Raw genomic sequence first — 13,078 nt, 5'->3', positions numbered from 1 at the left:
GAAACTTGAACCAGTCGTGTTTTAATCTCCCTGGACATTTTCTTCAAATTCTTCAGAATTATTTCCAAGCCTGCTCTGAAAATGACATATTTAAATCTGTTTCCCACATCCATTTGAGGTTAGACAACTTAGGATCTGAGTGAGGGAGTCTTGAAGTTGAGCCAAATATGTGAACTAAAAAGTGCCTCATTTTAAAGTCCTCCTAAAATTGATGTTAGGAGAGGTCAAGCCCCCAACAATGACTTTCCAAACAACGACTTTCCAAACAAATGGTTTCTCATCCATGATAAGCTTAGGATTCAGCAAAATTAACAAAGACAGGTTCAAGAATCGATCAAACTGGAGTATTTCAGCATTACTTTTCTAAATGCACTGGATATGTAATAGAGTATAGGATGAGTTTGAGCCTCCTTCTGCAGTTGGTCAAATTCATATGCAAGACCTGGGTGTTGCTTTTGAAAAAATGCAAAACACAACGCCATAACCCTAGAAACGAGTTCTGATCATCTGACCATCTGATGAGTTCAGTTAATCCTCAGTGTTACCATTACACATTCCCAGTCTTCTTCCACACCGTGGAACAGTTTGCTCCTCACTGTCAGGTCTTTCCAATCTATCACCACTTTGAAATTCCATTTTAAGATCCAACTTTTAAAAATTGTCTTTTTTCCCCTTCATTATAATTGTAGCCATAAAGCTGCTTTAATTTTTTCTGTTATGGACATTTACCTATTTCTTGAATAAAATGAAATTTCTCTACAAAGCACTCTGGTCAGCACTTATTTTGGAAATGTACAAATAAACTTCTTTGAACCACACTGAACTGTAGGTGGCAAGCTCGAGCTGCATGTCAAGGATGAAGAAATGAAGGCTGAAACTGAAACCGACCAACGAGCTGCACGAGTCAGTGAGTGTAACTTCAAATCTTAAAATGAAGTATTACTGTGTATGTACCTCAGTCTGTATGTTGGGAACCGATCCTGTGTTGCCATTGGCAATAGCTGAATTGGAACTGTTGGGACTGCTGGGACCTGAACCTGGAGCACTATTACAGAGAGAGGAGACTGGTCGAGAGACGCACACACACACACACACACACACAGAAAAAAGAGAGAGAGAGAGACAGAGGAATTAATTTTCAAGTTACTTCATAAAATGTGAAATGTCTTATTATAATAATTTATATTATTAATACACGCACTAAACAGGTTACTTGTGTGTTTTTCTCTGTTCAACCTCACACTTCTTTTCAGACAAAACTCTGTCATGTATGTATGCGTGTGTATTTACCTGATATCTCTATGGCTCTCTTCTTAAATGTGCTGATGACAGTTCCATCCTTCCGGCGAAGGAGCGGAGAGCTCCGCCTCTCTGCCACCTTCTGCTTCAACCGTGACCGCACCTTCAGGTTAGGCTCAGAAACTGAACACATATTGACAGAGAGGGAGTGAATTTTTATTACAGTCTGTCTGGAAAGGAGAAAATACATTTTATGTCAATGGAGTTGCTTTAGTGTAGTGTTGTTTTTCCTCAGCATTTTTGTATCTCTGCTGTTTGTTTCAGTGTAAGTTCAGTGGGGTTTTTTTTAGCAGAGTATTTCATGGGGGTATTTTAAGGGGCATGTTGTTTTGCAAACAGCAGGCTAACAGCGTAGATCGAGGAGCTTGGTTAATCCCACATTATGTTTTGTCTGGCTGCACATTTTGGCAGGCTAGATTGCCTGCTGGATGAGCAGCTACGGTGGATGTTTTTTAAGGTAACTTAAAATAGTGAAGGGCAAGAGCAGAAAGAGGGTAAAGCATCCAGGTTTTATTGGTTTAAGTGGGCTGAATAGTTTTTCAGCAGTCCGTACTCTAGGAATAGTTGGATGTTTTGTTATTGTTTACTATGTGGCATCAGGACAGCCAATAACAGATCTGGCTGGGCAAGAGCTGGACATGAGCATAAAAGGGATTTTGTGTGTTAAATGTTGATACTTAAAATCTGTGCTATTGATCTTTATTTTTAAATCATAAATAAGGCTGCAAGGGCCTGGATAAACACAGCTGAGGATTTATTACTGCATGCTGTTACTAAGACTACAGAACTTCAGATGTAAATGAGCCTAACTGCAGTTCATCTGATTTGCATAAGTGCCACTGAAGAACACCTGATGGCGGGCTGTTTTGACATGTGCTGGGCATGTCTGAAAAGCAGCGGGGCGCAAAAGAAAATCATTTCTGCATCTGAATTTGGAATATTGGTTGAAAAGAAGACACTTTTGGAACTTCAAGTATGTATTCATAGCAGGATGAAGAAGGCTGTACTGTATGCGAGGAAATATTACTCCACAGTCTGATACTGTCAGCTCAACAAAAAAAGAAAAAAAAAATCAGTGACTGATTTGTGAAAAAGTGCAGGATATTTTTTTGGTAAAACTTTCAAGCTTGATTAGATACTTCCTGTAAGCAGATAAAAGACTACACACACATACACACAACCTTAAGTGTCACTCATATCACATTGGACTGGAGCTGCACAGCCAAATGGCTTCAGGTATATCAACATCAATAGCCTATGTGGTTAACTAACTTAACTAGTCACACAAGCTTTACTTCTAACGTCAGGACTTAAGTCGGGTTACAGGTTACGTCCAAAAAAGCCCTCTTCACGGCCAGCACATCCACTGTTTAGCAGCATGAGCAGGTATTGGATGCTATCAGAGTTAAAGCTAATAAACAGCTCCGTCCTGCTGTTTATTGGATTTGGAAAAGCAACACTGGCCAAACACATCAGTAAGTCAGCCAAAACTATAAGTAAGTATCACTGTTAAGCTGTCAAACAGGGGTTTTTAGATAGGATGAAATGATCTGATGCTACATTTTCCTTAACATACTGCATTAGAATACTGGGACTGTAACTAGCTCTGCACTGCAATATAATAACATTGCTGTTTGTCTCTATCCGTGTCTTCAGTTGTAATTATGACATTTCTGAGTTTCTTGTATTAAATACGGGAGGGTCTTCTCACTGATCCACACGGCGAGTGGAATCTTCAGTAAGAGTCACAAGCGATTATGATTTACTCACCTGTCTGTTACACCTCAGGCAAGTATTAAATATTTCAAGTTTTCAGAACTTTGTCTGTCGTTTATAATTTGAAAATGCATTTAAGCAGGTGGGTGGAAACATACTTGATCTTTCAAAGATTACTTTTCAAATGTAAAATTGCCATCATTGTCACTGTAAACATATGTGTCGCAAGAATAGAAAATCTTGGCAGACATAACAATAGTAACTGATGGGGGCGGGCGTTGTTTAATAGTCAATTAAGGTTCCTGTAGGGACTGAACCAGTTTCACACCCTGACCTGCATGATCTCACAAAAATGTTTCACACAATATCGGTTATAACTGAAACTGTGTGTGTGTGTGTGTGTGTGTGTTATTTCTAGCTTTGGTCTACCTCTTCCCTGGTGATTCAGATTCACACTGACTCACACAAACACATATATACCAACTTCCACCTCCACATAGTCCTTTGTCAAACTGCTTTTACATGGTGACAAATCACTCACACATCCTCCCTCTGCCTCACTCTCCTACCTGTCTTTCGGAGCGGGAAGTCGTCCTTGCCCTCGTAGTTCCCCAGCAGCGGGGGCAGTTTGTAGGAGGGAGGAGTTCCTGGGGTGTTACTCTGCGGAGGAGAGCTCTGCTCCAGGGAGGTGTGCTGGCCTCCCCTGTAGACAGACAGAAAGACACACACACACACACACACACACACACACACGAGAGGAAAGCGAGTTAGCTGGCTGGTAAAACAGTCACAGTGATTTTCTCTAAACCTACTCAGTGTATACGTACTTAATTTAGCCATTTCCTGCGTTTCCTAGAATGTCTTTCCTGTTATTTCCCGTTACTGTGAGTGAGGAATGAAGAAGAATGTTTCTCTTCTTCGACTGACTCCTCATCAGGGATCAGTGAAACATTCCCTGTACAAATAAACTGGATGTGACATCATGTCACCTATGGCACCTTTCAGACATGGAATATATATATACCTTCCTCTAACTGTTAAATAGATGGCTTTTTGTTATCCCATTTGTGTTATTCAAGCCAGACAGGACTTTTTCCAAAGGCTAAAAATTCATAACATCAGACACCAGTATACTAATAAGTATACTGGTGTCTAAACTAAACTAAATAAGTTCCCCCTGCAGGACTAATAAAGATCTATCTTATCTTATTTGTCAATTATGGTAATGTCTTTAAAATTCACGCAGTCACTTGATGGATCTATTTCACTGTTTTAATTTGTATATTCATTTATTTTTTTAAACCAGATGAATTGCTTGCCAATGTTTAATTAAATTCTATTACATGAACGGAATACTGGGAATATGTTTAATGAATGTCTGATAACTTTTAGCTTGAAATATAATTTGGACAAACAAGATGATTGTTCAAACTGACATTGTGTGGGATGCAGGACAGCACATGATGTCTCCTCAGAAAACAATGTCCTCCCTTGCTCCCTACACTATTCCGCAGTGGGTAAAATGTAGCAATAGTTCAATGTGCAATAGTGACGATTCTGGCAGAACCGACTACTTCAGATGTCATGAATCAAAGTTTGCTCACGTTTATGTGTCTCATAACTAAGATGACAAACCCTCAGTCAGAATGGACTATGTCACCGGCATAATGAAGGATATCTCAACTTAATTCCAACAGCTATCATTTAATATCTAGCTAATTATTTATGTATTTCAAAACAATAGTCATTATTTCCAAATAATAACATGTGTTGACATCTGTGCAACGCTCACCAGCACTTTGGGGAGAAGGAATGGTTCAGTCCGCCAATGCCAGGCTCTTTTTTACTGAGAAGGAACTCCTGTAGCTTCAGCTTCACCTCTGTGCTGGCAATGGCACCTTCCAAAACACATTAAAGAGAAGTTACAGCAATCATGACACCTCACTGTCTTTATACAGGTGGCTTGCAGACACAGAGCAAACATGTGCATGGCATAGCAGCTATATGACCTACTCTCTTTGCCTTTCTCCTTGTTTCTCAGTAGGAGCAGTTGTTGCTCCAGTCGATGTTTCTCCTGCTCCTCGTGTCTTTGTTGCTCCAGTTTCCTCTTTTGCTCCAGCTCCTGCTGCCGCTTTGCTGCCAGCAGCTCCTGTTGTTGCTTACACACACATATGCACAAAGACATATCTTACTAAATGACAAATGAAGCAGCAATCCAGCCTATAGGCTCAGAGACTAACTACCTGCCTGGTTACCTTCAGGTGCTCCTGCAGCTGGACTTCATGTTGTCTCGTGAGCACTTCGTGTTTTTTCTGAAACTCTGCAAACAGCAGTTGTTTCTGGAGCTCCTGCTGCTGTTTGAGCAGCACAAGTTCCTGCTGGAGCTGCTGCTCTCTCATGGTTGTGTCCACCACTGTCGCACCCCCAGAGAGAGGCCCCACCCTGGGCTCTGTCCGCAGGTCTACTGGACCTCCTCCACCTCCTCCTCCTGGGCCTTCTCCTGGACCCCCACCTGGAAAAAAGAAGCAATGCACAAGAAGTTAACTTTACTTTCCAACATCCTAGAGGTCATCCATGTTGTTGCACAAAAAGAGATGCAAGTGTAATAAAAAACAAAAACTTGACAGAGAAGTTTCTTCACTGAGTGAAATAAAGCATGCTAGATGGTCAGTTTAAGAAAGAATCATATAAGAAGTATATGTATCATAAGAATATTGGACGCAGACCTTATTTATAAACTGGGAGATGTGAGGTGTTTCAGATGTGTATGACAAGCCAACAAGGACTTCATTTTCAGCATACTGATTTCTCAACACTCTCAGAGACCGCTGGAACCCGTTCAATGACCCAGTAATTTCACATAATCTCAGAAGAACTTGAAGTAACCTTAGATAACATCTAATCAAGAGCACCTGGGTGATTTATCAGTCTGGCTCAGCTCACCCCACTCACTGCTCTTTATTACACTGAGTGGATGAACGTAAACCCAATGATACCACGGCAGTAGTCTCTTATTCAGACAAGAGACAGGATGAAAAAGAAGTTTCCTGGATGGAATTCTACTGAAGTGCATAGATTAAGGTCAATATATCTAAGGGCCACCGAACACAAAACAGCCTGACCATGTTTGACACATTCTTATAGTAAAGCCCCTGTGTCATTAACGAAATTTAACAGTGAACAACTGCTTGAACTCCGCTACGTACAGTATCTCTAGTGCCATTCATGTTAACATAAATTCAGCTTAAAGATTCAGACTGGTTCATTCTACACAGTTTGTGGCACAGATCTGAGGTACACTGCAGAAAACCTTTAAAAGGCTACTTCATCAGCTAAGTCTGAGATTTGGGTGTGCTATGCTGGTAGGGGCTAATGTAGCCTGGAGCATTAATCCTCAAGCAGAGAGGCTCAGTGGGCTACAAAGGACATTTAATTCATTTCTTTCTACCTCCACATCCATTTTCAAACTTTCAGTCTTCAACCCCATCTCTTACACCTCACACAGCTCCCTCTGGGGACACAACAGCCTTCATACAACATTGTCTCACATATGCAGTAGTAAACAGACTTTGATGTATAAAACCAATTAGGCTGTCATTTAAGTAAAGCTTGAACCAATCCAAAGACAGTCTACTGGCCCACTTTTAGGAGGCACTTGACCCACTAAATCAAAACCCTTTCAGAGACATGGACCCTCCCTGTCCCAAGGACTCTTAGAGGACTCACCACCCTCTCCACCTCCTCCTCTCTGCTCGCTGGCTGTTCCTACTGGGCTCTGCATGCCCGATGGGAGGCTGCTCTTCACCTCCACTACTGCAGGACAGAGAAAAAGATAGAAAGAGGGAGGGAGAGTGATTGGTTAGTCTGGAAAATGTTGTCAGACTATTACATCATTCATTGCGTACCCCCCCAAACACACACACACACACACACACACACACACAGAGGCAGTTCCCATTTCATTCAGATGAGTTGTGGTAGTGTTGTAAGAAGTGAGGAACACTGTATTCTGCAGCCTAAAAATAACCATAAGCCTAGCATTAGCCTAGCACTGGAGAGCAATGAGTATGAACTACCCCAGTGTTACCTGTATTCAGCATGGCTAGGCTTAAGGACACAGCAGAACATGCTAACGTGCCAGAAATATTCACAGAGACAAATGATCAGAGAAGTCTGCTGTCATTTATGACAGTATGGCAGAAAGAAAGAAGACGGGAAAGAAAAGAGGATTGTCGGTGCCCTGCTGCATTACAGAAACAACTGTGATGGGGACCAAAAAGTAAAAGTGTCCCTCCTCTCAGTCAGTGAAGAAATACACCGCTTTGTACTGATCTGGATTTGTAGTCTCTACTTTGGCTAATCGCAACGACAGATTAATATTGATTTCCTGTTTCAGGCACCACAGCGCGTTAGCTGACTTTTCACCAATGTGAAAACACAGAATACATCAAGGCAAGAATTCCTCATTTCAAATTCATCATCAAAGCTTCAAGCAATTAAGTGTAGCATTTAGGGGAAATTCCTGGAAAAAAAGTGGATCTATTTTATATTTGGGAGAAGTTTTGGACCGATGACAACTGACTACTGACTGTTGTTGCAATACACGTGAATTTTGATTATACTTTATCACCTACTCCCTGAAGTCAAGTTTCCATCTAAATTAAGTGCAAATTTTCACAATATTTCCAGAAAATTGCAGAAGGAAAACGTTAAGTAATGTTTCCATCTACTTATTTTATACAACTATTAGGAATTAGGCAAAAATTGAAAGTTGGTGGCGTTAACTCCCCAGTCATGTCACATTAAATCAAAGCAGAACAGGACACAACAGGATGATGTAGGTAAAAGGTCTCCAGTCAACCCTCAAACAAAGAATGCAAAAAACGTGATAGAAACATGGCATTTATGTTTATGTCCTGCATTCATTTGAGGAAGGTCTCAGTTTCCTCATCGCTTTGCAAAGATCTGAAGTGTTTCTCCTTTCAGTGGACGTTTAAGCCATGATTTACTCAATGAGTCAGTTTCCACTGCAGATCAAAATTAACCAGTGCAAACTAAAATGGTTTTACTTTACCAGGAGAGAACATGTTACACCTGCAGCTCCTTCAGGTTCGCTCACAAGAGCTCTCACAGGTGTGATAAATACATGAGCCAAATGATTAATTATCACAGTTTTCCTTTTTTAATGTGTTACATTTTTTTTCAAAAGTGAACATTTTCCAAAAAATGTGGCCTGATAAATATTCAAAGGAGTTCCAAAAATTACAAGAGGAAGCTACAGGTAAGAAAAGTCACAGAAAATTTTATAATGTGTATAAAAATGTGTATGAAAACACACTTTCTGTTTGTGGTGATTTAGGTTTTTACAGTATCCCTGTACAGGCTATGATGCTGAGACTCTGCAACACTCAGATCGGAAGCTCCTATCAGCTTAGCCGCTCCAATCAGCTTACAATGATCACTTGTGCACTTGCGTGTATGTGTGTGTGTGTATGAGTGCGAGTGTGTCTGAGAGAGAGAGTGAGTGAGTGAGTGAGTGAGTGTGTGTGTGTGTGTGTGTGTGTGTGTGTGTGTGTGTGTGTGTGTGGATGATGTCATCTGAACTATTTTTTCAGGTTGGCTTTTGGTAGCGCAGAGAGAAAATAGCTTAACACACTGCCTTACAGACAGGTGGGGGTCGGAGTAATTCGGGGGGGGGGGGGGGGCTCAGCATCCCATCACCATTAGTAGCTATCCATGTGACCTTGCATGGAAGTCGCCACGAGCCTGTGGTGACTACGCTCTCCTAGCCTTGGCTGACTTCCGCTATTAGATCAGGCTAATTCCTGGAAGATTCCACGCACTGCAGCACGCTGGGACATCAGGATATTAGCTGTCTGCTGGCCAACGAGGAAATTCAATTAGGACTTACCTGCTGTGTAGTCTGACCTATGACCCTTCTGCGCCAAGGTGCCCTGCTCACCTCCCACTCTTTGGCACACCTTTTCTGCTTTTGCGTCACATGGGTTCTAAGCTAATCAAACATCAACATCCACACTAAAGCCAAGACTATTAGCCCTGTCCTGGAGGACTTTGACTAATTAGCAGTGGAAAGATTTCATCAATTTACTGTTACACTGTCTTCACAAAGTGACCTCTGATCTTTGACCTCAAACCTGAGTTACAGGGCTGTCTTACTTACTCGGATCCATTACTTAAGTCAGTCAAGCTCCACGCAAGCTCAGATTTTATTTCTGACTTAATCTTGTGAAATGATTTTTCCTTTTCACATAGCAAAGTATCAGGTTTGCTGGTTTGTGACTGTTCAGTTAGCTCAGCCACTGTGGCTGTTTTAAGAAAAAGTTGGTAAAAAGCCCAAAAACTGAGGACTGGGGATAGACAAGGCCGTGTGTGTGCGCGTGCCTGTGTCTGAGCATATGTGTGCAGCCACTCACATCTAAATTACCTAAACAAATATTCTGGCGTTTCACTGTGACGCACGTGTCTCCCCTTCCACTACAACACACACACTGTCCCTGTGTGCATGTGTGTGTGAGAGACTGGTCTGTGAGTGTGTGTACAACAGTCCGTTTGGCAAGAGAGCAGCATTCCACAGCAGCCGGCGTCTGACGTCAAACTGAGGACATTTATAGTCTGGTAAACACACACACACTCACTCACACTAACGTACAGTCTGACAAAGAGGCAACATTTCAGTCAGTCATATCAGTCTCTAACTGACTACAGCTCAGTGCTGTTAAACACAGAAACTCGTGCACTGGATTGGATCCAGTGAAAAAGAATGAAGTCAGCGAATCCTGTCAAAAATGAGCATACGCTGTTGATTATATGACTCTGCATACTTCACACTAGTGCAGCACAGAGATTTTAAAATCACAAAGAAAAGACTTTTTTTCATATAGTTTGCTGAAATCATTTATGTTAAGATTATGAATGAAACAAGTAAGGTTCCATGCTTGAATTGGTCAGGAGAGTTGGGCAGGTTTCTAGTTTTGCCAGTTTGGTCCAGTGCACAAGCATAAACAAGTCTGATTTGATGAAAACCAACTGAGCCGTCACCACAGTTAGCATGCATCTGGTTAGCAGGAGCCCCAAGGTAGTCAATGCTACAGTGTACGCCTCCATATGTTTTGTTTTGATGAGCCAGAGTTGAGATTTGTCCATAAAGACCAAACAATGTCAGTGGAGGTGAGGTTGTCTTATGTTAGGGTACACACTACAATACTTCACTACAAAGCCTTGTGTAGTTACCCTGTTAGAGGTACTGCATTACGCAGTTAAAACCAACCAACACTTCTGGTGTCTGATTCAAATTAATACACTTCTGGTACTGAAGTGCTGAGCACAGTATTTTATTTATTCTGAAGTTTCGAGGAACAAAGGTAAGTTTAATGGTGGTTGTGAAAAATAAAGGCATGATGTGTCTCAGATGGATTGTGGTGCCACTACATAATAATAGTATCTTTAATTGCACTGCCATTCACGGCCTCAATGGGAGCGGCTGCTTAGTCGAGCACTGCAAATGGTAAAATTCAGTAATGCTCGTCTGGTCTGGTTTTAAAATCAAACTGGTCTGAAGTGGTCCAACCTGACTGGTCAGATCTAGCTGGACCCCCAGTAGTGCACTAAAAGGCATTCTATTTTTTTGTTTGTTTGTGTGTTTTAGGGGTTTGTTGATTATTTCTATTTTAATCTGCCAATACTGTCTCGATCAACTGATCAATTGTTTGGTCTATAAAAGTCATAAAATAGTGATAAATGTCTTTAAGCCCAAAGTGAAGTCATGATGCTTCTTGTTTTCTGACCAACAGTCCAGTACCTAAAATATGAATTGATTATATCTGCCCTAATCTTCTCTGTTGTTAGCTTAATGTTAACATCAACAAACTAGCTAGTACAGACATATTTCAGTATTCATAAAGTATTGTAAGATCAATCTCTAGCTATAATGCCATTTATATTCAACTACACCTGAAATGTTTAATTCATTTTCAACTGATTGGTTGATTGACAGAAATGATTTAAATCATTTGTAATGCAAAAAATGGCAAAAATTCAGAGGGTTCAAGCATTTCAGCTGTGAATACTTGATGTTTTCATCATCATCTCTGTCAGAAAACTGAATCTCTATTGGACAAACCAAACAAGCAACTCATAATATATCACTCACACTGTGACAGGCATTTTTCAGAGTTTTCTTACATTTCAATGATCAAATGCTCAAAAAGCAACGATTAGAAAAAGGCTTCCAATGCCTGCTAAAGATGCTACAAAATGCATCTCATATAAAATGACATAAATACTTTGATGTCAGTTTAACAAATATACATTTTAAAACTTCTGCCTTTGACAGTATTGTGACTGCTGTAAAGTAAATGTGATCCATCCTTTATCCAGATATTGAAATCTGTTTTCTGTTCTACACACTCACCGTTTCTTTCCTGCTACACAGGAAGTGTTTTATGTATCCAGTTAGTATGAAACAAACACAAGAAGAAGAAGTAGTTAACGCTTTTAAAACACAGCATTAATAGACAAAGGAAAGTGGTCCATCTACAAACGCTCAAACAAACAAACAGATTATCTCTGGAAGGTGTAGAAGATGTATTGTAGAAACACATGAAATGAGCAACAAAGATGGAGACAAAAACATGAACTGGTCGAGTAATTGTTTTCATGCTGGGTAATTTGAACTACAGTCTTCCTCTTGCTTTTCCTCTGATCACATTTACTGTATATATCATATAAGATGCTGCCTGCCAATAAAGAAAGAATAAAGAAAGGAAGATGCTACAGCATGTGTCAGCCAAGATTTGTCACTGCTAATTATAAAATGGTTCATGAAGACACAAAGAAGAAAGACAAAAGTAGTGTTTAGTTTGAAGTCCAGTGTCTGTTTCTCTCACTCCTGTTTCACACTGCTGCTACTGCTGCTGGGAGGTATTTCTGGAAACCAATATTCGTCTTTTCTCTTCTCTCTCTCTCTCTCTATCCTTGTCTTGTTCATTCCGTGTTGCTAAAAGAAAAAAAAAAGTACTATGACATCAGCCCTGCAAAACACTCTAAAAAAAGCCAGGAGAGAGAAAGACAGAGAGGGAGAAAGAAAAGACAGAGCAACAGAGAGCGAGTGAGGTAAAAATAGTATAATGGCTGTGTGTACTTTAGACAAATTAGAAGCTTAGAGAGACAGAGGAGTCACATGTGTAGCGTTGCTATAGAGACTGAGGGTGGGTCAGAAGTATTATGGGCTGGCAGACTGTAGGTCATCCACAGCGGATGCTGTCTGTTGTGTTACATCAAGCTTTACTTCTTTGACAACATCTGGTTCAATCGTGTACAAAATAAGTATATTTTTAAAGCTGCACTAGCCAACATTTTTGTTTATCTTGTCTTTTGTTTATATGTAGTGAACATCACTCATGGTGATGAACCCAGAAAAAAATCATCACCAACTCCATCCTTCCCTTCAGCTCTGTGAAGCATTTTAGCATCTTTCAGCTCATTGTTTTGGTTTACATCCCACAGCTTTAATGTTTTGGTTCAGTCCAAATGCCTTGATGAACCTTGTTGCTTCACAGGCAGCTGTTTTGAGCGGGAAAAAAAAACAAAACACTTTGTTAACCAATTATGTATCTGACCAGCACCAAACAGCAGGGAGACAAAGTTAGCAAGTAGCTGGTAAACACAGCAGAGCACTGAGCTGTTAAAGAGCCATGTATTTCCCTCAGGAGCTGGTGGAGACCAAAGCAGAACTTAAAAAGTATGCATAATTAGCACTTACATTTGATGTTTGGACAGAAACAATGACTCCGAATGAAGGCAACAGTTTGCCAGTTTTGATAGTAAAAACATTCAGCAGGTGATAACGGGGTTTTAGATGGGAAATAAAAATCATTTTGCTGGTTTGAATAGTTTTCATTCACAGCTACTAGCTATGTAGTTTGACCATTTTTGTGCATCAGTATGCAAATGCACATTAGTGCCACATAAAAAAGTAAGCTGACTTTTCAAGTAAAATGTCATCAATATCAGTAAAGCCAAAACATGCGGATACATAGGCCCT

General features: G+C 40.5%; 1 protein-coding gene across 5 annotated transcripts in view; it reads right to left on the bottom strand.

Moving 5' to 3' along the window:
* Window positions 1-13,078, bottom strand: part of hdac5 (histone deacetylase 5) — a 47,153-nt gene that overhangs the window by 14,458 nt on the left and 19,617 nt on the right. For 4 of the 5 annotated variants that reach the window (XM_046414211.1, XM_046414210.1, XM_046414212.1 and 1 more), the window contains 7 exons: window positions 6,742-6,828; window positions 5,271-5,527; window positions 5,029-5,173; window positions 4,808-4,913; window positions 3,585-3,718; window positions 1,291-1,422; window positions 955-1,064 (listed from right to left, as the gene is read on the bottom strand). In XM_046414211.1, coding sequence (XP_046270167.1) covers window positions 955-1,064; window positions 1,291-1,422; window positions 3,585-3,718; window positions 4,808-4,913; window positions 5,029-5,173; window positions 5,271-5,527; window positions 6,742-6,828 — 971 coding nt within the window. The remainder of the gene's footprint in view (window positions 1-954; window positions 1,065-1,290; window positions 1,423-3,584; window positions 3,719-4,807; window positions 4,914-5,028; window positions 5,174-5,270; window positions 5,528-6,741; window positions 6,829-13,078) is intronic. The other variant, XM_046414213.1, reaches the window with a different exon arrangement.

This window comes from Scatophagus argus, chromosome 16 (assembly GCF_020382885.2).
Source record: "Scatophagus argus isolate fScaArg1 chromosome 16, fScaArg1.pri, whole genome shotgun sequence".
NCBI lineage: Eukaryota > Metazoa > Chordata > Actinopteri > Scatophagidae > Scatophagus > Scatophagus argus.
The sequence above is the reverse complement of the archived record's forward strand: the minus strand, read 5'-3'. Positions and strand labels throughout refer to the sequence as shown.